The sequence below is a fragment of the Mastigoproctus giganteus genome, chromosome 6 (genome assembly GCF_048544385.1).
Source record: "Mastigoproctus giganteus isolate SK-2022 chromosome 6, ASM4854438v1, whole genome shotgun sequence".
Taxonomy (NCBI): Eukaryota; Metazoa; Arthropoda; class Arachnida; order Uropygi; family Thelyphonidae; genus Mastigoproctus; species Mastigoproctus giganteus.
The window spans coordinates 228,339,723-228,365,524 of record NC_143580.1 but is presented as its reverse complement, the minus strand read 5'-3'; the positions used below and the strand labels follow the sequence as shown (position 1 = coordinate 228,365,524).

The window sequence follows — 25,802 nt, the reverse complement described above, 5'->3', positions numbered from 1 at the left end:
TTACTCACACACACTAGCAAGGCTTTTGTGGATTTATTGGATGATTGTTTTCTACATCAGCATGTTCGTGAGGCAACTAGAGGGAGTAACGCTCTTGATCTGATTATCAGTAGTGATTCTTCATGCATTAAGAATCTGCAGGTAAAGGAACCACTAGGTGGCAGCGGTCACAGTGTGCTGAAGTGGGATTTACTTAAAGAGGTAACTACCATCAGGGGTAAAGGGAAGGGTTTTTGCTTTCGTAAAGGTGTCTACGGTGGTCTGAGGCAGTATTTAAATTCTATACGGTGGGACAAACTGATGATGTTACCAAAAGCAAATTCAAAATGGGAAGTATTCAAAGAATTTATATTGGAAGCTATTAGGCTCTACATACCAACTAGGAAATATTGTTCAAAGTTTAGGCCTAAATGGATGTCAGATGGACTAATGAGACATATGGCAGAGAAGAAAAATGCATGGGATACATATAAATTAACACGTGACACTGGAGCCTATGATAGATATAAGCTGGTCTGTAACCAAGTCATAAAGGAGGTTAGGCAGGCAAAAGGCAGATTATGAGAAATCCTTGGCAAAGGATGCAAATAAAAACAGCAAAGAGTTCTTTACTTATGTAAACTCTAGAAGGAAGGGGATTAATCAGATTGGTCCACTTGATATTGATGGTTCAACTGTTGATGATCCTGCTCAAGTGGCTAACAAACTAAATGAGTATTTCGCATCTACATTCACTCATTCAGGAAGTGGCATGCCAGGGTTGAGTTAAACTCTGGCAGTGAGCTGGATGATTTTGTAATAACTGAGAGGAAAGCGGAGGAGAAATTGTTGAAGATAAACATAAAAAAGGCACCCGGGGTGGATGGATCTATACAGTTATATTAAAGGAGGCAGCAAAAGAAGTAGGCAAACCCTTAACCATAATTATGAGAGCTTCTTTGGACTCAGGGGAGGTAGCCATGGACTGGATATATGCAAATGTGACTCCAATTCACAAAGGAGGATCAAAGGTCAATACAAGTAATTACAGACCTGTTAGTTTAACCTCTGTTCCAGGAAAATTAATGGAGGCACTGGTTAAAGAAGCACTGCAGGATCATCTAGACAAGACTTCAGTTATAGCTCGGACGCAGCATGGTTTTGTTAAGGGAAAGTCTTGTCTGACCAATTTAATTGGATACTATGATGTGGTCACAAAGGAACTGGATGCAAGGAATAACTTTGATATTATATACTTGGATCTTAGAAAAGCTTTTTATACTGTTGCACATGGAAGACTGCTGCACAAATTGGAGCAGTGTGGCATTGGAGGCAAATTGCTGCTATGGATAAAGGGATGGTTGAGTGGGAGAAGACAAAGAGTGGTAATCAATGGTCACTGCTCATCGTGGACTAATGTTATTAGTGGAGTCCCTCTGGGTTCAGTATTGAGTCCATTGTTGTTTTCTGTATTCATAAATGATATTGATGATGGTATATCAGGCTTAATGTCCAAGTTTTCAGACGATACGAAGGTTGGCAGGGTTGTTAAGAACACTAATGACTGTACGCTGCTGCAACAGGATCTCGAAAAGTTGAGCAGATGGGCTGAGGGTTACAAATGAAGTTTAACATTGACAAATGTAAAATACTACATAAGGGAAGCAGTAACTCCATAGTGACGTATCAACTCTGTGGTACTATCCTGACAGTGGTAGAGAACGAAAAGGACCTGGGGGTAATTGTGGAGGCAGATATGAAGTTTTATGGGCAGTGCGGACGGTCTGCAAGAGTAGCTCATGGTGTCTTGTCAATGATATACAGGAATTTTTCTACCAGGGATAAGGAGGTGATTATCCCCTTATATAAGACAATGGTCAGACCACACCTTGAGTACTGTATACAGGTCTGAAGGCCTCATTTTAAGAAGGATGTAGAGCTGTTGGAACGAGTAGAGAGAAGGGCAACAAGATTAGTGAATGGAACAAAGGGTTGCTCTTACGAAGAAAGGCTTAAATTTTGCAAATTACAGTGTCTGGAGACTAGGCACCTTCGAGGTGATCTGATTGAGTGTATAAAGCCTTGAATGGCTTGAGCATGCTCAATACTGATGGAGTCCTTCCTCTTGCTCAGAATAATCATTTTAGAGTGCATAAATTCAAATTGAGGAAAGATAGATGTAGGAGAGATGTGCGGAAGTTTGCCTTTTGCCAGCAGGTGGTTGGTTGTTGGAACAGACTTCCATCCTTTGTTGTGGAAGTTGATAGTCTAAATAAATTTAAGGCTGAGCTGGACAGGTATTTGGAATGAACGGAGGGGTGAAATGGGGGCATGTTTTTTTTTTTTTTTGGGTGATGCTGCATAAGCTTGATTTCTTGCATCATATGCCTCTACTAATGCTAATGCTAACACGCAGTACATCGAACCCTGCTGAAAATGGGGCTGCGTAGCCGCACGTTGCGTCGAGTGCCCATGCTAACCACGGTTCACCGGCGATAGCGCCTACAGTGGGCAATAAAAAAATCAAACCGGTAATTTTTGGCCACCCGTATAATTGAATTCATATGCCATGCTTGTCTTATGTTTGTTAATTGCGTGTATTCTATGGTCGATTTGTCTGTTTTGCTGGAAGAAAAACTCGTTTCAGGTGAAAAAACCTTGCTATCTATGCTTGTGACCGACTAACTCAGTCACGGAGTGAAAAAAGCCCATTAAAGTTCCTCGCTTCATCGACGGGATTCGAATCCGGACCTTTCCACTCGGTGTGGAGAGGACTGTGACGATACCACTGTGCTACCCCACCGACCCTACAATGAGCACGCGAGCATCGAAACTGGACCTTGAGTGATTGGAAGATCTTCTGGTCCGATGAATCACGTTTCCTGCTGCATCATGTGGATGGCCGGGTACGTGTGCATCATTTACCTGGGGAAATGCCTGGATGCACTGTGGGACGAAAACAAGCCAGTGGCAGCGGTGTCATGCTTTGGGCGATGTTCTGCTTAGATTCTTTGGGTCCAGTCATCCCCGTGTCGGGCACTCTGAAGTCTACCGCCTACCTAAACATCATTGCTGACCAGGTACACCTTTTCATGGCAACGGTCTTCTCCTCTGGCGGTGCGGTCTTTCAGCAGGATAATGCGTCATGCCACACCGCCCGGATTGTTCCAGACTTGTTCACGGAACATGAGGAAGACTTCCATGTATTGTCCAGGCCTCCAAATTCCACAGACATCAATCCCATCGAGCATCTGTGGTTTCTGTTGGAACAGTCATTCCGATCTGTGGCGTCTCAACCACGGACCTTACAGGAGTTAAAGGATCTGCTGGTTATGTATTGGTACAAGATACAACAAGACACATTTAGAAATCTTGTAACGTCCATGCCTCACCGGGTACGAGCTCATTTGGCTGCACTTGGAGGACCAACATCATATTAGGTAGGTGGTTATAATGTTTTGGCTGATCGCTTTATCTATCATAGGCTTCCATGTCACCTGTTCATTTTTATGTATCTCATGCATTTTTTCTCTGCCACGAGCCTCATCAGTTCATCTGACATCCATTTATGCCTAAACCTTAAACAATATTTCTTAGTTGGTATGAAAACCCTAGTAGCTTCCAAGATTAATTCTTTGAATGCTTCCCATTTTGAATTTGCTGATTGTAACATCATAAGTTTGTTTCACCGTATAGAATTTAAATACTGTCTCAGACCACAGTAGGCACATTTACGAAAGCAAAAACCCTTCCCTTTTCTCCTAATGGTAGTTACCTCTTTGAGTAAACCCCACTTCAGTACACTGTGATCACTGCCACCTAGTGGTTCCTTTATCTGCAGATTCTTAATAGATGAAGAATCACTACTGAAAATCAGATTGAGTTATAAGGCACTTTAACGCCACCGTAATAATGCCTTATCACTACGTCATCAGTGGGCTAATCCATTGTTCTAAGTGAGACGAGGGGTAAAGGTCAAGAACTACAGTAATTCTAGTATATAGAGCTTAAGCTCCTTCGTTGCCTTTGTTCATTGCTGTTTCTTGTGTTATTTCATCTCATAAAAGTGCGTTGAATTTTTTAATAATGCCTGGAAAATGTGTTCCTGGATGCCGTGGAAATTATAAAGGTGGTCCGAGAGTACACGTCTTTGGATTTCCGTTGAAGGATAATATTTTAACTAACAAATGGTTGAAAGCTATACCAAGGAAAGACTTTGTGCCATCTGAACATTCAAAGTTAAGTTTGCTAAAATAAGTTAGTGGTACGTAAATAGAAGTTATCGGTGGCGTATTACTCCCTGTAGTTTCCTCCCGAACATGCTGCTGTAGAAAACAATAATCCAATAAATCCACAAAAGCCTTGCTAGTGTGTAAGTGACCAACGCACAAACTGCAGTCAATATCTGGTAAATTAAAATCTCTCATTATAAGAGGGAAGTTAAAATCCCACATTATTACATACTCATATGAAGAAAATTTTAAAGGGGGACGCCAAATTTCAATTGACACCCAGGCGCCACGTATCCTAGGAACGACCTTGTGCATCATATGCCTCTACTAATGCTAAGTACTTTTGTATCCTTTGCTGCTGATTAGCGCACTTAGGTGCATTAGCCATAATACTTTTACAGCTTAATTAGCTTATATATATCGGCAAAAACCCAACAACAACAAACAGACCGCGCCTAAAATTCAACAACAATCTTCTCTATTCCTGCACCACGTTTAATTCGTATTTTGATTAAAAACACAATTGTAATATATCTTTCAGAGATAACAGTCGTGTTCGTTCCACGAGGTAGCACATAAACAGGATTAGCACAATACATGCTGAAGTTAATCCTAAAGACTAGACAAGTTCTTTTCGTTACCTTTTTGTTTTCATAGTTTATTTTGTCACTACCCTATAAGCTGATAAAGAAAAAAAAGTAGCAAAAGCCTTTCAAATTTCTTAATTTTCTTGTCGTAATTAACTAACGACCGTAGCGTAATTAAAATTTAATTAAAGTGTTCATTAAAACTGGTTCCATTGAAACTATCTTCAGCATGTAAGATTGTGTAAAAAATGCATAATCAGATTTCAGCGATCACAAAAGATGTATTTTTAATAATCGTACGAATATAAAAATTAATAAATCGAAATTAATGGCACGATTATTATATTTATTACAATTAATGTCCATCAAACTTATGTCGTGCAATTAATTACAACGACACTTTTATTTAATTATTTCCTAGCATTTACTTAATTAACTTTAACATGCGCCACTTTTCACAAACAGGAATGAAAATCTTAAGGTTTTTTTTTTTTTTTTACTTTTACCTATTTATTACATATAAACGAAAGTGCTACTTTACTTTGGTTTATATTTGGATTAATAATATTATATACATTGTGTATATATATATAATTTGCGTTTATAAACAATATTAAATGAAATATAAATAACATTTATATATAATTATAAATATACAGTATTTATCCCAACATCAAACATTTTTGATGTTTTGATTTGGATGCTGTGGAAGAAAACTTCAATAGATAAAATACTATAAATCCTTCCCCACTACTTAGTTTCATCCGATATTCTGATGAAATATTTTAGACAATTGCTTTAAAACACAGTACTGTTAATAATTTTGAAAAATATTTATTTGACAGCATTTTGAAATTTATATATAAGCAATTTTTAAAATCTTAATGTGTAAACATCGCAAAATTTTATTTAAAAAAAATAACAGTAATAATAAATTAATGGATTTTGATTATTCCTTCGATTTAGTTTTGCACTATGGACTAAATTGGCCATCCATTTAAAATTGATTTTTTTTAACTAATTTTTAAAAAGTTAAAATGATTTAAAGTTAAAAAAAAAGTTTTTTTCCATTTCGTTTCATCCTATATTCTAGTATTTTTTTTTATAGTTGCTTTAAAACATTGTAACTTTTAATAATTTTGAAAAATATTTGTTATTTACATTTTTTTTTAAATATATACAAGCAATTTTTAATGGATAAACATCGCCAAGATTTTATTTCAAAATAAATACAGTAAATGGCTGTTATCGTTTGATTTGCTTTTACACCAAGATTGGGAATCTAATTAAAATAATTTCTTTTTAAATAAAAAGAAGACAGTTCACTAGGTAGGATAACTTATTAGAAACTAATTATACTATTAATAAGTTAAATTATTGTATGAATAAATGAATTCTTTATCTCATAACTGTAAATTGCTTTAATTTTTTTTTTAAAATTGAATCTTTTATTAATTACTCTTTATTAATCTTTAAAATGATTTATTACCAAAAGCATTTCACACTTACCAATTATGTATTAGCAGTTAGCAATAAAATAACACACGTATATCAAGATAAATGATGATTTTAAGTTGACACATCCAGGAAAAAAATTAATCTCCATAAATGTCGTTGCGAATTAAGAGAACCAAAAGAAATGAAATGAAAAATATGACATCATAGACAAACCGAAAGAAACTTGCAGTGACATCTGTGAGGGACTATTAGAACTAACAAATAAACATTCTGTAGGATAATTTAGTATTCAAAATGTTTGCCCTCAAGCAAAAATATTGAAAACATAATTCATGTTCAGAATAATTTAAATATTAAATGGCAGAGGGAAGAATGAAGATTTTCCTAAGCTGGTCATAATTTATTTGTTTCACTATTTTCTCTCGTTTTCTAACGTCATCTTTCCAAGAACACAAATTACTTTTGGCTTTTTAAATGCAAATTAACTCACAAAACCGAACGAAAATTTCATTTTGGTTTTTCTTTATTAAAAGAAAGTCGAGCGATTTTGCTCTCATAATACAAAATTTCTTACAGTTTTCTTTACGAGTTAATAAAGAGGAATTTACGCATATTTTAAGGGCAGTTTCAAATGATAAATTAACATATACAACTGAAAGCAAGCGATGCTATTAGAAATTCTAACAAGAATTAAACTTACGGTTGCCAGCTATAAAAAAAGAAGAGCTGAAATGTTATGCATTTTAGTGAGCATGATTTATTACATGATTTATATTACATTTTAGTAAATGATTTATTATTTTAGCAGTTTGATAAATAAATACACACTAAACCTACCATTAATATACAGGATACTCCTCCGTTGATAGGAAATCACGTCCTACTCAAGGAGTGACGAGTCATGGTTGCGGCAGATTCCTGAAGAAAGCTATCTGCCAGACTGCGTCATCCGGACAATGAAGTTCGGCTGAGGCAGCGTGATGACTTTGGGACAATTGGTTGTTTTGGACAAAACCGTGAATGCTAAAGTCTATCTATATGTCCTGGACAATAATGCATTACTTAGTTGTGGCAGGACGTAGGGGAAGGACCATATCTGTACTAGCAGGATTACCAGTGTCATACTTTTGTTATCCATTATCATACTGCTTGCGTTGTGAAAGACTGGTTTGAGAACATGAACGTCGAAAAGTTGGACTGACTAGCCATGGGCTCTGATCACGGAAAATATCGCAGGATATTTTCCTTCAATACTGAAGCCTGATGTTGCCGAGTGGTTAAAAGAAAGGGTGCAGTAGCACATGCTCTTTGAGTCGACCGTGGTTCCAGCCGATATGACTACTAAATACGATTAAACGATTGCATTCATGATTTATTTATTGTAAACTCCTCTAATTTGAATGCCGTGCCAGAATATAAACAACAACATTTACAAAACACTGCTGACAAGAGTTCCATGGACGCTAGAGACTGTAAAAGGCTGATGGTTTCTGCACTAGTTCCTGCAAATAAAGGTTATTTGTAGATATTTAGGTTTCCAGATATTAATATTAGGGTGGTGTATATATTATGCATGTATGATGTGTACAGAGGAGATAAAATAATGGAAACACTCGTGATAACAGTGGCAGTTATTCACTAATACGGAGTAGGTCCATCCTTTGCTTTTAAAACACTTTGCATTCTCCGTGGAATTCATTCAAATAAATCTAAAATTTTATCCCTAAATCCTCATGTATCTTGAACTGTCTTAAGAGGAATACTGGACCAGTCTTCATGAACGTTTCAAGCTTCTTGTTTGAAGAAGCTAGAAAAAATCTGCGTCTCGCTCTCCTCTCCAAATATGCCCACAGTGGCTCAATAACGTTTAAGTCTAGTGACAGTGAAGACCATGGGAGATGTTTAGACTCTCAGTTTCATCTCCTCAAACCAAGATTGGACACATCTGGCTGCGTGTATTGGAGCACTACCATTTTGAAACATAATATAGTTTGCGGGAAACGATGTTTGCACCATGGGATAAACCTGGCCAATCTCAATATCAAGTAATCAATGACAGTAATTCGCCCGTTCAGGGTGACGATAGAATTTAAAGAATACCAAAGTATCGCTGCCCAAATTATTGTTGCTCCTCCTCCTCCTCCTCACGTCTGGCACAAGACAGTCAGGATGATGCGCTCCCTTTGGCATTCACCAAACGTAAACTCTCCCTTCTGTTGGAAAAAAGGGCGAATAATGATTCATCTGAAAATATGGCATGTTTCCACGTGTCCAGTTTATGTGCTCCTTACACTATTTTATGTTTCATTGAACAAAATGCAAATAAGTGTAAATAAATAATGCCTGTTGGGAAATAAAGAAAACACAAAATCTTTTTAAGAACACATTTTATTAAGTTATGCACAGCAATAGCAATTATTTTACAAACTCTTTTTTGGTTTGCCACATTTGGCAGTTTTTAACATTTGTCCTCTTAAGATCACTGGCACTGAATGACAACATGAACTTTTGGTGGATCAAGAGGTATTTCATTAAATTGGGAAAATTGATAACGACCATATTTGATAAAGAGGAACTGTTAGGAGCTTGATACTGAATACAAAGATCTTGTGATACAACGTGATACGATTCTCACTTAATGGTTTCACAAAATAAATACACAATGAGATGATCTTTTTTGTATTATTTCTAAGAGTTCGCTGGTGCAAAAGCGTTCACAGAGAGTCTTTACCTATTTTGAATGAGATTAAAAATATGTTCTCACCGATTCTAGCACCCCCCCCCCTCCAGACACACACATACCATGGTTTTTACTCCATTTTAAACATTTTTCATAATGTTTTAAAGCTGTCATAAAATCGAATAAATAATTACGATTATTTAAATTTTACTTGATGATTGATAGAGGTGGAATGCCACCTGGTGCTAATGACAGAAATTATGAAGAAATAGGTAGATCTATTTCAAATCTCTCCCTTCATCTGGACTAGATTCAGCAAGCTCAATGCTGATGGAATTCTTCTTGTTGAGATTACACACGAGGGGTCATAAATTCAAATTGAGGAAGATCGGTTGCAGGACAGACGTGCGGAAGTTTGTCTTCAGCCTGCGAGTGGTCGAATGTTGGAACAGGCTTTCAACTGTTCTTGTGGAGGTGTGTAAGGAAGAATTAAACAAAGTATTAGATGGTATGGAAAGGTGATGTGGGAAGGTTTTTTTTTTTTTTTTTTGGCCGATGCTTTGTGACCTTGCTTTCTTGGATCATTTGCTATTGCTATTACTAATAATAATAATAGCTGTTTTCACTACTGGCTTATTACTGTAATTCTACGCTTGTTTGATTAAATATTCTTATATCCTTAAACGTTTAGAAAGTAATGGTTTATTATAAAAATGATTAAAATTTTTTTTGTTTTAATTTTAAGTGTCATTTGTCTCTAACATTATGAAATTTCGATTTTGTTCGTTCAAAGCTCTGTTTGAAAGCGACTTTGAAGGAACTGCATAAATGGAACACAAGGACCTTGCAAACTAGGAAGTTAGTAAGGTCCCACCAGGTACAAAAATAAATAAATAAAATAATGTCCGTCTTCACTACATGAAAAAGTTTCAGGTATGAAAATTTGGACAAGACGAACTCGGAATATGAAAAAGGCTGAAGAAGATTTCCATCTATAAAAGACAAGGTGGTGCAATTTTTGCATCGCAGCCTTTTCTAGGGAATTCCAATAGCTTCGTTTAAATTATTTATCAGAACAGGGCACAATAATCTCTTCGCGTTACCTATTTGATGAGATCTAGTTTCGAGTTCTGTCACACGAGGAATGTCTAAAGGCCTATTAAATCGGAGCTGTAATTAACCAATCTCAGGCAGAGTGAGTAGGATTTCTCTGTGACTTATTTCGGGTGTTTAAGTCAAAGCAGCATCCAAATCAACCCATGAATCACTTGAACAGACATAATATACAATGAAGCAATGTGATCTAAGTCGCTGATATGCCTAAACAGTGCACAAAACGATTTGTGACAATCATTTAACTCTACGAACAAGAAAATCCTAATCCAGGTATAAGAAAACACTACAGAAAGCCAAAATCAGAAAAAAAACTATCCTATCCATGACTATTACTCGTATCTGCACTAGATCCTGTTTTATTTATATATATATATTTTTTTTTTCATTACAAAATCCAAGAAAATCGATTTTTAATCACTTGCTACTTGCAGAATCGTCTAAAGAGTACACATTTCCATTCTGTTTCACCCTTCAATTCAGTTTATGTTGAAAGAAAATAGTATTTCCACATTGGCACGGTGTGAAGGAATTGGAGAAAAACTATATATAGCGCAACTTCTGAATATATGGTAAAGGGCTGTATTTAAATCTCATGATGATGAAACGTTTCTCTGGTTTTTTTTTTTTTTTTTCCGCGCAACGTGCCCGAGTTAATCGGTCTTGGGCAAAGGTTCCATCGTTATATCCCTTAATTGCGTTTGTGCTTAACTACCACCACCACCACCTTCTAGATATTACACTATTTGATCACTTAAAGAGAGGTATCCAATTTTCACGGCCCTACCTGTAGTGGCAATTTTGCAGTAGCAAAACCACCATACCTCCAGGTCTATCGCAAGGGTGCCCAAGAATTACTTTTTTAACTCTTTTTTTTTTTTTTTTTTTTGTTATAAATTCCCCATCCTTCAAGGCTTTTACTTTCCTTGGTTATTTTAGTTCCGAAACCACAATATCAATAAATAGTGTGTGAGAGCGAGTTCAAATCGGTGCTTTTATTTTTAAAACGTCCTCACTGATGATATTGTCATCCTAAATTAAGAAAATTATATATTATTAATTTTAACTTCTACGTCGTATATTTTGTTCAGAAAAATAGGTTTATATGGGGAAAAATAAATAAACTGGTAAAGTAGAATTTCCTAAACTTTTTTGGGGACGCTGGGACATTACACCCAAAATCGAAATAACATAGGGACATCTGGTCACTCTGAGTAATGCCTACAATACTTTATTTTGCTAATCCTGAGCCATATCGGTGGTAATCGTAAAAGAAGTGATTGTCAGCTGAAAGAACATACCAATATGTTTGCTTTAAAAAACTATTATCAACCATTTGACAGTCAAGATCTAATACATGAATACACTACATGCCAAAATTCTTGGGATACCAGTAATAAACACAATTATCTTTTCTGCATAATCTAAACGTAATAAGTGACCGATCTGTGTGGAACTATTGGAATGTGTGTCTGTGCAGCCGACTCGAGATCCACTCTATTGTCCATCTAATATAATTCCCTATTGGGAATTATAACACCTCTACATACCTGAAGTGTGAAGGAGGGAGGAGTACTGAGCAGCTGCCCACTCATTCAAATCTTTCACGTCTTCGAAGGCAATATACATTCTATCATAAACTCTATACAATACATACATATATACAAACTCTATACAGTACACCCCTATTTATATACATTCTATATGCATATATTAATCCACAGCAGTAATCATAAACTCTTTTTTAAACTACAATTTTAATCCATGAACATTTTGAAATTATTTGAAAAATGTTTAAAACAAAATGTATTTCTGTCCCATTTTGTTTTTAACACTATCCCTGTGTTTTCATTCCCTTCGACGGAATAAAAAAGGAGTATTAGCCCATATACAGATATAAGGACTGCTGAAAGATAACTTGCACTAATACGTTTTTAATGACTGAACTATTCAGGTCCTAAATGAGTTTAAATTTGAAAATTTGCATTATTTTGCACCCTCCCGATTTAGAATAGAGTACGGGACATCGATTATTCGAAAAAATCAAAGAACTTACACATTGCACAAGAGTTATTCATAAATGCACCATTTTATTTTCAGAATCCAATGCCATAAAAGGGATGAAAATAATAGTATCGCACATCACGGCTAAGTCGTTACCGGTTTCTGTCGAAGGGTTTTTCATCCCGAAAACCTGCCAGGGACAATACACAGACCTCTCATCGATTTGGTTACCTCAACAAAAATTCTAAACAACCTTACTGAACTTCTGATCGGCAGTGTTAAAATAAAGTTGTACAATGAATTTTATCTGACGAATTGTGTTAGTTTTAGTCCATATTTGAAAGAATATTTTACTATCTGTGGCCAAAGTTAGTGCTGCAGGTAGAGAATGCCACCCATCAGATGTTCGAACCTATACAACGCCATAAAATGTGCGGTGAGCACCAGATTTCGTTTCGATAAACCAAATTCATCTTGGTCATTTAGAATATATAAAAAAAATATATAGTATTTTATATTTTTTCTGCTATTTAGTGGGTTATAAAAAAGATTGTATTATAGCGATACTAATATATTTCTTAAAGTTTACGGGTTGTTGCTAGGCAAAGCTTGCTTCCAAGGATGTGGCCTAGTGTCCTGTTACAGAACTAGCAGGATGACAGGTCGAGTAGCGTGTGCAGATGTTATCCAGTTATTATCATAGCAACTGCTAATTAACTGCTATTATGTATAATGGATTAGTAGTAATTACTTGGCTAATCATTGATGCATTGTATATAAAGTCACGAACAATCGTGAATTTGAAGGCAAAAGGATATACAATACCAACTGAATGTATTCGATATTCAATTTATCAAACTAATTGCTTATTAGGCAGCATTTTCGAATCCTCTTGGACAAATCGTCATCAGGTCAAAAAAATCCATGGAGTTAACTTCTCTGATAAAACCTCAACAACGTTGAGAAAGTTGCACACATTTTAGATTGAATATTTGGCTGATGACAGTCCCAAAGAGAATTCAGAAACGTAGCCATTAATTCGTTTGGTGAATTTAACGTACAAAATATTGGGGATTTAATACTCTAGATTGATCTACTAATATACGTGGAATGATAGTTTTTATAAAACAAACTTCAATTTTGAAAAGAAAAACAAGGCAAATTTCATCATTTTAAAATTAGTGCAAGTTTCTTGAATAGTCTTAAAAACAAAAAGGAGAAATAAGACAAACAACAGTTTTCCAGCATTTATTCAACTCCTTATGGCAATGTGCGTTTTTTTTTTTTTCTTTTGATGTATAAGATTAAAGAGAAGATACCTTACCACCTCTTAGGGGAAAATTTCTTCATATCAAAAAAAATTTAACGTCATATTCTGACCGAATTACGTACGAAATATTTGCACTACCCTGCCAAAATATTAGAGAATACAGTTAATAAATCCTCCTTTGGTGGGGATGATAGCAACAATTGTCTTTGACATTGATTCTACAAGGTGGGTCCAAAAGTATCTATTTAGCTATCGGATTTTGTGCGAAAGTCGAATATCTTGTCTCTCATTCCTATAAACTGAAGGGCAAGCAATTATTTGCACTCACTTGTGAATTGTGTCTTGTACCTGAACATTGATCAATCACAGACAGAGCCTTCAAGAGGATCAGTACTATACTAAGAAAACATTGTCCGCACAGCCACCAGAAAGGAGAGGCACAATCCAATTTGGATCCACTGCTTTAAGTGGCTTCTTTCACCTGTATGCATCTCTCAGTAAAACAGGCTTCGTTTGACAACACCTTACACCCTTTTAACGAACAATGACCACTGTCACCGTTTACACCACCATTGTAACGAATGTCTGCTCTGCTCAGAAAAGAGACTCATGAAGTGCAGTACGGTAACGTAGAACTCATCACCCTTAATTCCCAACCGAAGTTGAAGGTGTCCGTGATTGTACGCAATACTACCTTTACATTTTACTTATGTCACAAGAAAGAAGCCATCGGTCTTGACTCCAGAGTACTTTATTTAACTTCTTTCGGTGTTTTTATTTTGCCTCTTCCAGCCTGAACCAACCATGCTTTTAGGGATACTCCTACTGCAAGGACATTAACAATCATACCTCTCGTTGTTGTCTGCTTTCTTTTGGTAAGCATTAATGACGACAAAGGCTATTCAATTCTCCTCAGTGCTCAGAACAAAACTCATTTTCAAACATTGCTGACTATTCCATTTAAATCAACAGGAGATACACTTATCTGAATGTCTGATTCTCTAATATTTCGGGAGGTAGTGTAAGCTGAGATTTTTAAGTGGTGCCTGACTTGAGGGAATTTTAACTGTTTTGAATCTTTCCACCCAGCAATTTTTTTAGAATACAATAAAAGGTAGCGAACTTTCTTTAAAACACACAACACGGACTCTGATGAGGGAGAAGAGAAAGCCAATATTCCGACATGATCATAGGGAAGAGTGAGTAGAATGATTCCGAGTTACGCAAAAGAAATTAGAAATATGCATGAAAACATCTACACCAAGAATAAACAGTTTTAAAGCGTCACAGTAAGAATTTAATCAAATTACTTTCTTATGTTCTGTCTCAGATATATGCTTTAAATATGCATCAGAGCTATATTGGTGAAGTTGGTAGGTCTAAAGCTGAGGTCTGGCTTCTGTCACGAACACCTACCTACCAATCCATGTGGTACGTCACGAACTACGCTTTGATTCTCATCTTCAGATAACGTATGGAGAATCAGAAATTCAACAGAATTCATCTGGCATTCCACGTAGTCTTGCATCGTCCCTATCTTACTTCTTTGCATGGAAGTTTCACTCCCAAAATGCCGATGATTCGGGGGAAGACGGGATCATCACTCGAGTTCAACACGCCAACTTTTTCCGTTTAAGCAACGGAGTCCGGGATGGCGGTGTACCGCACTGAAGGTGGGTCCCGGAGCAAAAGAGCTTCCTTTGGGAAATGAACGCAGCGGCGAACGCACCAAATGATCCCAACGACCCCGAAAATTGTTAGGGATGTTCCGAAGAAAATGACCGAGCCGAACACACTGGAGTGTTCCTGGTGCCAGGGAGGATTTGGGGCTGAAACTTTGACCTCATCATTTGGAACGAGAACGGAAGTTGGGTTAAGAAATGGAGAAAGGGGCTGCCAGGAGGAGTGGTCTGGTGAATAGGTGGGCGAGTTCTTTCTTCCTCCGTCCTTCGTGTCTGAGGGGCGAATGAGAGGAGAAATCACTTGAGTGGTACTTGGATGCTGAGCACTTATTGACAAGAATGTCGTCGTTTCGCCAGGCGTCTTCGAAGGTCCGATGGTCTCTACAGTTTCTTCTGTACGGAGACACCAGGTGGCAACTGCGGCATATTGAGCTCTACAACCGCTTTTGGTGCTAAGCATGCATAAATGGTGTCCATCTTTCCATGCTGCCAATCTGTTGGACAGCAGAGGAACTCTGACAGTTTCGTGTTCATCTATTTTTACCTTTTGCCAGGAGGACGAACTCAAGATCAAAAGCCAAAGCTCGTCGCGTTCCAGAACTGCTTTCCACAGCCACAGTCTGTTGTTGGTCTCTGCCCAAGTTACAAAGTCTCCTCCTGGAGAAGGCCAGCTGTTGGATTTTCCCTCTGCAGCGACTCGCCATGAGCTTTCAACCGAATCTGCTAACAACACTTGACTAACGTTGGGAAGGTGAAGATAGAGGAACAGTTCGCCTTGATCACCTACCCACGTTGCCACGTGACCTTTGGATCCAGACATAGTGAGGTTATGAACTTCAATCATTTCCCGCTTCCATTCCCACTTGACGGTAATAGCATCAAATCTGAAAGCAGCTCCCTTTTGGAGATCCACTGCAAACATTGCACCCTCGTTGCACCAGATGGCGCTCGAATTGAGTACGGGATCGTTGCTGACTCTCGTTAGCTCTTCCCAATGTAGCTGAGGTAAATGTAACACAAGAATCCCTTCTTCTCCAGTTTGGATGATCACGTGATGAAAAGGATGGGCACAGATGACCTTCCAAGTGGTCGACACCAGACTACTGTTGGGAAAGGGAATGAAAGACCAGAAGCGTGTAGTCATGTTATACCACCAGATGTCACTGTCGCCAATTCCCCATAGGTTCCCTTGGGAGTCTTTCCAAGAAGATAACGGATGAAGCTCACAAGGCACCTCCGAATAAGGACTGTCTGATTGCTGGCTCTCTGCAAGGAACATGGGAAAAAAATTAGTTTCTTGAATTTAATAACTCACTAAAAACAAAACAGTTAGCAGAAACAACTGGGTACTTCAGTTACAAATAGAAATTCTTCGAGTAATTTCGATATGGCTTATGTGGGATTTCATTTACAGATTAAAGATAGCACAAAATTCCATTTAAAAACTTACACCAGAGAATTACTTCATCTAACAGAGTGTATTATATCTATTTTTTTACATACGAGATTTGCACAACGTCCAGAGATTTACCCTCGATACAGCTGCTAAAAAATTTAAAATTGTGTCTTTGCGTAAACATTTTCTATGTATTTCAATGGTAACACACAAGACACAATGTAAGTATGCAACTTTAACATTGAACTCCTTGTTTTTTGATGAATTATTACTGATATGTATAAAAATCTCTTTATGCAACTTTAACATTGAACTCCTTGTTTTTTGATGAATTATTACTGATATGTATAAAAATCTCTTTAATAACCATGGTTATTAGCATCATCAAAACCCGAGTGAGAGATAGAAAAATGGGCCTGTTAAGGTCAACCTATGAGGAAGAGATTTTGCTACTTCACACTGAGAACCATGCCCCTTCGAACCGGCTACACTTCCTCTACCCAGGTAGTTATGTGATGTCCAATTGACTCTTATGTCCAATTTTAGTAACAAAAATTCTTCAGTACATAAAAAAATTAATCCTCAAATAGAAAGTTTAAGAATAAAGCCTCACTAGTATCATTTATTCAATAGCTTTTCATGTCTTCGTGGGTAGCACAGTTGGTATAGTCGTTCTCCCCACACCGGTGGACGAAAAACCGGAGTTTTAGGGGGAAAAAACTATGCTACCCTCGCCTGTGACGACTAACTCAGCCACATTGTGAAGAAGGCCCAAAAAAATTCCTCTCGCCATCGACGGGACTCAAACTCAGGACTTCTTTATCCGGTGTGGAGAGGATGAGAATTCTACCAACTGTGCTACTCACTAGGGCTTAATAAAGTGTTCTCATTCTCCCACCTTAACTGCACATTGACCTTGTCCGTAGACTGCAAACCAAATTGCTATAACTGGAAGGCAGTAATTTGATCCGTTCCTCTTTCAAAAGTTGTTAATTCAGATTACTGATTCTGGACATAAGCAACGTCCTTCTCACACCAGTTAAAAAAAGGGCTTGGGTTCGAATTCCGTCAACGACGCGAGGAAGTTTTATGGGAGCATCTGCCAGACCCAAACACGGCCATCATATCGTAAAACCATGTTCCATGATTCATCAGTCCATAACAGTTTTCTCAACATTCCAGGCTTGCAGCTGCACTGTTGTAAAATGTTGAAGCGCTGAAGGCCTCGATTTTACGAAATATTTAATGAGGACTGATGCGATCTATTCTTCTGGGCACCCTCCACTTTCTTTGCGCCAATTTCTGCATCTATCCCGAACGTTTTCCAGGTGTAGTAGCACCATGACGTTTCTATTTGATTACGTTAGCCACCATTGGTGTGGGACATCACAGGTTTGCTGCAGCAGCACTAACAGATTGATTGCTAATATGCCATTCTATGATGACCCCGTTGGAAGTCGCTAAGCTCGACGTCTCGACCCATCTACTGTATTTTGTTGATCTTTTTATTTCTAGAGTGAACTAAGTTGCTTTTATACCTATTCCTGACACGTGCATGGCGGATATAGTTTATTTTTAGGACACAATCCTTCACCAAATGCCAAGGTGTTTACCACATTATTGAAACGCTTCGAAGATTATATTTTAAATCAAATAAATTTATCGTGTACCAAATTCGCATTATAATCTGAGTAGAGTCATTAGCGTCAAGTTAATAGAATTATCTAATGTTATTCCCACCACGTTCAAAAAGTCGAGTGAGAAGGTCGCATGGCTCTTCTGCCCGGAACTTATTCTATAGAAACCGACTTAACAGGCTTTTGAAAGAAACTGAATTAATCATCCACCAACGCATTTTACTGAAGAGAACGCGTTATTAAAAAAAAAGTTATAACGCATAACGTAGCGAATTCATCAGTCAGTGCGTGGGTGTGAGGCAACTTCAGTAACTTGCATGAAATGTTTCAGGAAATGGTGACGAACTGGTGCTGTAAGTAGGCCACCTTAGTAACCTGTAACGGATTAAAAATATCTGCTCTTTGAGAGTGGTCGACATCGAGTTGTGACGTCAACAGTAAAGGTTATCTTGTCTGTAGTTTGCAGAAGCCACGACTCAGTGACGAAAAGGCAAAATTCGAAAATCGATGTATGGATTGGTCCAGTTGCTGTGCATGACGGAACGCAGATAAGTTTAGTGACCTCTGAGAGACTCGCTATTCAGAAACAGAAATGCTCACATCACACATCAAGCTTAGAGATGCATGCTGTGTTCTCATCGAAGCAGAGATAACGAAAAGGACGCTGGTGCACCTGCAGAAAGCACTGGGTTATCAGTGGAAAGTTTCTCTTTGGGTAAGGTCAACCTTCCAAACTCCGAGCCAATTTTATCGCTGATAATCTCTACGTGCCGACCTTAAGGTATGTATTTAAACTGGAAAGGTCAGTAAAGTTCTGACACGTGAGTGTGCATCATCAATATTCTGAAACTGGTACACTCATTAAGGAATATGAAGATATCAAAAGCTGACTCTGTAACATAATTTCTTTCAAGTATACAGTATGAAATTCATGTTTTTTCATTTCTAATTTGACACCATCCTTGAAACTCTTTATCAGGATAATAGTAGTAGCAGTAATGGCAAGTGATGTAAGAAAGCAAGCTTATACAGCATTAGCAAAAAAAAAAAAGTTGACTCATCCGTGCCCTCCAGGAATTTGTCTAGTTCTTCCTTGAATTTATTCAACCCATCCAATTCTGCAACAACAGATGGAAGCCTGTTCCAACAACCTGCTGGCTGAAGGCGAACTTCCGCACATATATTATTAACATATTTTCATCAGTGGGCACCCCTGGAACAGCCTGGTTCGGATAGAGGGGTGTACATTATAAATATTCAAGTCACTGATTGAATTAAAAGAAAGAAAAATACATTGTATTTACAACATAGACACTGAAATTTCAAAACTGTGAAGGTGGTATAGTCAATAGTTCTAGTTTATACGCTTCTTTCAGGACGTCCTATCTTTCGAGCTTCAGAAAGCCGAGGTATCAATTCCCAGGGAGTTATACGTTCCGAAAGCATCCTACAACCATCCTTCTTCAACTTGAATTTATGACCCCTCATGTGTGTAGTCTTAGCAAGTGGACGCCTTGCTGAGACTGCCATTAATACGCTTACTCAATCCATTCAAGGCTTAAAACACCTCAATCAGATCTCCCTGCAGGTGCCTAGTCTCGTCTCAAGATGCTATAACTTTCAGAACTGAAGCCCTTCTAGGTAAGGACACCATTTTGTTCTTTTCACCAGTCTGGTTGCCCTTCTCTGCACCAGTTCCAACAGATCTACATCATTCCTAAAGTGAGATCTCCAGACCTGTATACAATACTCAAGATGTGGCGTAACCATGGCCTTATGCAAACCCTGTGGAGCATCTTTGGGGTGCTGCGGAAAAGTACGTTCCAGCTTTGGATCCTCCACCCAGGAATGCGACGGAATTATGGACAGCGGTGCAGCAAGAAAGGATGGAAATACCTGTGGAACGCTTTCGTCATCAGCGATCATGAAAGTGCCAGCGATCTTACCCAACTGTGGGTAGCAGTGTCGAGTCCCATTGACGATGAGAGAGATTTTAATGGGCCTTTTTCACAACGTGGCTGAGTTAGTCGGTCTCAGGCGAGGGCAGCATGGTTTTTTTTTCGCTCCTGGAAACATGGGTTTTTCTTCCAGCAAAACAAAATCGACCTCAGAACACACGCAATTTACAGACAATATACACCGAGCAACATGGCCTTAGTCGCTGATGGTCCAACAACGACATTTAGTGTAGCAAAAAATCGCAAAAAGAAATCTCGAAAATTCCATTGTATGTGTAGCAGCAGTTGCCACGAAATTTAGGACTATTGCTGAAACTCTATGGCCACTGTATGACCGAAGAAGTTATAAAAATTAATGTTGTGTGTGTTGTGCGCGCGCGTGAGAAGCATTGAAAATAGTTTACATTATTGCAAGGAATACCATACTCGACCACAAATATTTTAAACATCATTATTAATGTATGATTATCTGGAAAATTGCTAAAGTTAGGATAAAGGTAGATCCGACTCAGGGCGAAAGTAGATCACGTTTTTGTGAAAACATCGTATTGAGAATACGTAAAGTCATGCTCAAACAGAAGAGCAGTGAGAGGGGGAAAGCAGATACTGGTAGCCATGGACCTTAAAAGAAATAAAGTATCCTGAGAGAAAAGGGAATTTTGAACGACAAGTACTCTGGGCAAAGGTACAGCTAGATGGAATTAAAAAAGGTATTGCATGTATTAAACTAGAGGAAATTAATGAAAACACTTTCGTTGATATAAAAGGTTTCATTATATTATGGTGAATCTGATTGCAGAAGATCTGGAAATTGGCGAAATAAGGTATACTTAAACCTGCCTTTAATTTCTTGAAGAATTAGAGATTATTCTCTGACGTTTAGTGGTACTTCCTGTACCACTTCTTCCACGAAATGTCTGAGAATAATCTGTAATTCTTTAAGAAATTAAAGGGCTCATTATTTCACTAATTTCCAGTTCTTGGTATACTTACGCACCATGCCGCGAGAAGAATATTTAAGATTAGAGGAGATGCAGGACATCTGAAACCTGATAGTGGTCCTTTAGTCACATAGAACATAAACAGAGGCAAAATATCCAACTGGTACAATATGACGTGATATACAGAGGGTGAGCAAAATGATGGAAACAAGTGATAAGAGTTAGAGGTATGCATTAATATGGTGTTGGGCCACTCTTTGCTTTTAAAACACATCGTGTTCAACATGGAATAGATTAAAATAAATCCTGAACCAGATTAAGAGGAATATTGGACTATTCTTCATGGAGGAACGTTTCAAGATCCCTGAGTGAAGGCGGAGAAAATCTGCTTCTCACTTTCCTCTCCAAATATGCCCACAGTGGCTCAATAATGTTTAAATCTGGTGATTATGCAGGTCATGGGAGATCAGCCTTAGTTTCATGCTCCTCAAACTAAGATTTGGCATATCTGGCTGTGCGTATTGGAGCATTATCATCTTGAAACATGGCATCGTTTGTGGGATGAACTCACAATATCAAAATAATCAGTGGCATTAATTCGCCCATTCAGGGTAATGATAGGATCTAAAGAATGCCAAAGGAAAGGGAGAGTTTCCTTTGGCATTCGCCAAAAGTAAACTCTCCTTGATGATGGAAAAAGGGTGAATGATGAGTCGTCTGAAAATATGACATGTTTCCAACCATCGTGTCCAGTTTTTGTGCTCCTTACACCACTGCATCCACTTTCTAGCATTACCATCAGTGATCAGTGGTTGGCAATAAGGGCTCTGCCATAAATTTCAGTTTTATGAAGTTCTTGAGGAACTGTTTTGCTAGAAATTGGATTGCTGAGACTCGCATTAAGATCTACAGGTATTTTAAACATCAGCTTTTATCGTCTTTCCTTCACACTGCTACCTGAAAGAAAGAAAGAAACAAACAAAAAAAATCATCACCGCATGTTCATAAATACGTCGCACAGTACTTTTATATCATGTGTTTTCATTATTTTGCTACCTCCTGTGTTTGTGCCAGAAAAAGTTAGAGGTGATGAGCACGCTAAATGACGAAATCTCATTGGCTTAAAAATATAGGCGCAACTGAAGCTAAGCCTGGAAGTTTTCTTTTGGGAAAGGTTTCAGAATTGTTTTTAGTTTAGATTTTAAAAACCAGAAAAAAACAACTAATTTTATAAGCAAACCGAGAATATTCAGTTTCTGCTCATGCGTCAACCGCTTCATTTCTTCCTGAAATAAACGTACGGCAACAGAAATAATATACAGTATATGGATAACCTACGTGATACAATAATTATCCGATTTTGATGAAATTTTGGGAAGAATCGACAAACAGTAACAAAAGAGCCAAATATAAGATTTATTAAAAAACATCTACTAGAAGTCAAGTTATTACAAGAGGACGGACGGACGGATTGGACAAAGAGATGACAAGATGATACGTTTCAGGCGCGTTAGCAAATATATATATTTTCCATTTATTGTATGAAGCAATAGTAATAGTAGCAATTCATGATTTATATATAAAAAAGGGATAAAAAGCAAAGCAAAAACATTTATCATAAACCGTAAACATTTCATTTTTGCGCATCCGCCATTAATTCCTCCAATCAGCGCACGCCAAAAAACGTAATATAGGCTATGTGATACGTATAGATAAAAAAGAAATAATAATTGCCGGTTTTTTATTGGTCCGATTTTAATGACATTTGCAATGGTTCCACATTTTTTTCTAAACGAGCCAAATTATAAAATTGTATACAAATCCATTAATTATGAGTATGGTATTATAAGCGGACGGACACGTTGCAGACAATAAAATTTGAGATGGCCCGACAAATCTTTCGAAAAAAACCAAATATAAAATTTTATGAAAATACATCCGCCAAGAGTCGAGCTGTTACATGCAGACGGACAGACGAATGGACATGATGAAGAGGCCTAAAAAGTCCAAGATTCCTAAATTCCTAAAATGATACTCATTTGTACAGAAATTTTAGAATAAACCATTTCCCATCCATATAGAAAGGATATATCTGCCAAGAATAACAAATTCAAAGCATTTTAAAATATAAGAATATTCTAATCACCATGTTAGACATTCCCCATACATAAAGAACAACTTCACTTAAACATTCTTTCCTAACGTTTCACTGCCTGAAACATTTTCAAGAAACGTTCTTGAGACTGGTAATAGCATCAATAAAATATTAGAACTCGCGTTTAGTCGACTGGACTGCAAACCGAAACAAGGACGAGATGCAACATAGCGATGGATCTGTTATTAATGTATTGCAAACAAACATAAAGTCTATTTTTCGGCGTTTGCTTCACAAATAGTTACAAAATCGAGAAAAGTAATTTTTACACTGAAATTATTCTGACAATAACAATTTCTGATTGATTCTTGAACGTAAATACATTAAAATAGAATATAGTATCTATTGTACACTGCTCGACAAATTTAACCAAACAAGTAGAAAACGTGGTGTAACTCGTGGTGTAGCTCTGTTCTCTGATGAGTCCCGTTTTAGCTTAGAAAGAGATTCTAGACATTATTTCATCTGAAAACAACAAGGAATGCGGTACCATCCCTCCAACATCAGAGAAAGGAACACTTACGATGGAGGGGGTGTTTTCGTGTGGGCCGGAATATCAATGACCGCACCCCTCTTCATGTTCTTGATGGGAGTATAACTGCACAGAGGTACCAAGAACAGATCGTCGAACTCTATGTGCGACTTTTTATAGGTGAGGTTGACCCAGATTTTTTCTTTTCATGCACGACAACGCCACTGCACATAGAACTCAAGTGGTTGAGGAATATCTTGAAATTGAAGATATCCAACGACTGCCATGACAAGCACGATTGCAGACTTAAATCCCATCGAACATGTGTAGGATGCCGTTGGCAGTCGCATTCACGCCCACAGCCAACTCTTCGGTCACTTGGTGAGCTAAGGTCTACGCTGGTGGAAGAATGGGATTTGTGGCTACAGAACCTTATAGATACCTTTATATCCACGTCCTAGGAGTGACGGGGACGAGGGCCTTATCTTCCAAAGGCACTTTCAGAACATGAGATCAAAAACTCTTGCTGCCATATGGGCTGTAAGGCAGGAAATAACTGGAATTCGAAACCAGCAACTAGTGACCCAATATATCCACAGATGTTTCGTTCCTGTATCCTTATATGCTTCGACAATTTGGTCCTCTGCTCTAAATACTTATATTAGGAAATTTCTCAGCCTGGAATACTGGTTGCTCCGGTGGTTGAATAGAATTGCCGGGAAGCCCTTCACAATTTCAAAATCCATACTGTATGCATAAGAAGACCTATTGTCTTCGCCATGTCCGTTCGTCCCTTTGCATGTAACAACTCGATTCCCAGTGGAAGGATTTTCATGAAATATCACATTTGGGCATTTTAGAAGAGATCTGTTGAGCCATCCCAAATTCCAGTAAAATCGAACCAATAGGAATCCTGCAATTATGATCAATGATTTTATTCATATATGTCACATAGGCTATCCGTATATTGTATATTATAGCCGAAGCGAATCTATTTGCTAAAGTGCCTGAAATGTAACGCACTGCGCATATTAACTAACTTGTTTTAATTAGGTTAAGACTATAATGTGTATATTGAATAAAAATATTGGGACAAACACACCTTCCAATAATCCCAATCCACTGAAAGAGTTCCGATTTCGGTCGGTAATGAGAATCGAACCAACACAATTTACACACAGTGTTGGAATGCAGCAACGCTATCCACTGCGTGGTTCTCCAGAGGCCTTTTCGAATTCGCTTACCAATATTCAGGTGCTTTTGCTCATGCAAAAGGCGCCTATTTTCTTCGCCGTGACCACCCGCATATAAAATTTCCACGAAATTTTATATTTCGGGCGTTTAGAAAGATTTGGGAAGCCATCTTAAGTCAAACTGATGCCAGATTTTCAGCGTATGTTCTGTTGGAGGTTAGGTCCAATTTCGATTCCATAGTCACCACTCCAGCACCCCCTAGAAAAATAGCGTTATAAATCTGAAACAGTAGCTACGATTCTTTTCAAAATTTCAGGACTTATTTAAAATACCCTTTAAACAAATTTCATGTCGATAGGTTAACCAATTTTCTGAGAAACTGAATAAATATTTTGCATCTACATTCGCACGTGAAGAAGTTTTAGGGATGAGGATAGCAGAACTATACCTAATTCTAACTGGGAGCCAAATGATTTTGTAATAACTGAGAAGAGAGTGGAAAAGAAATCGTTGTAACTAAAATTAAACAAGGTGCCTGGGGCTCGTAATCTACCCAGTTAATTAAAAGAAACAAAACATTTTGGCCATAATTATGAGAGCATCCTTGAATTCAGGAGGAGGTCCCTATAAATTGGAGATGTGTAAATGTCTCCCCAATTCGCAAAGGGAGATCGAAGGGTGAAGTAAGTAATTACAGACCTGTAAGCATCACTTCTCTTCCAGGGAAAATAATGGAGTCTCTTGTTAAAGAAGTATTACAGGAGTGTCTATACAGGAACGCAGTTTCATACTAGAGTCATAACATGGATTTGTTAAGGAGCGATCTTGTCCGACCAATCTGATTGGATGCTCTGATGCAGTGACAAAGGAACTGGATGCAAAAAATAAATCTGATATCATATACTCAGATTTCAGTGAAGCCTTTGACACTTTCACAAGAAAGGCTGCGCTGTACAAACTGGAGCAGTGTGGAGCATCATGGGCAAGTTACTGCTATGGATAAAGGAATGATCAACGAATATCAAGATTATTGTCCAAATTTGC

General features: G+C 37.7%; 1 protein-coding gene across 2 annotated transcripts in view; it reads right to left on the bottom strand.

Annotated features, from left to right (window-relative positions):
* Positions 1-13,328: 13,328 nt before the first annotated feature.
* Positions 13,329-25,802, bottom strand: part of LOC150085063 (uncharacterized) — a 62,666-nt gene continuing 50,192 nt past the window's right edge. For both annotated transcript variants that reach the window (XM_090376761.1, XM_090376760.1), the window contains exon 2: positions 13,329-16,271. In XM_090376761.1, the coding sequence (XP_090232887.1) occupies positions 14,956-16,149 (1,194 nt within the window). In that variant the 5' untranslated portion in view covers positions 16,150-16,271 and the 3' untranslated portion in view covers positions 13,329-14,955. The remainder of the gene's footprint in view (positions 16,272-25,802) is intronic.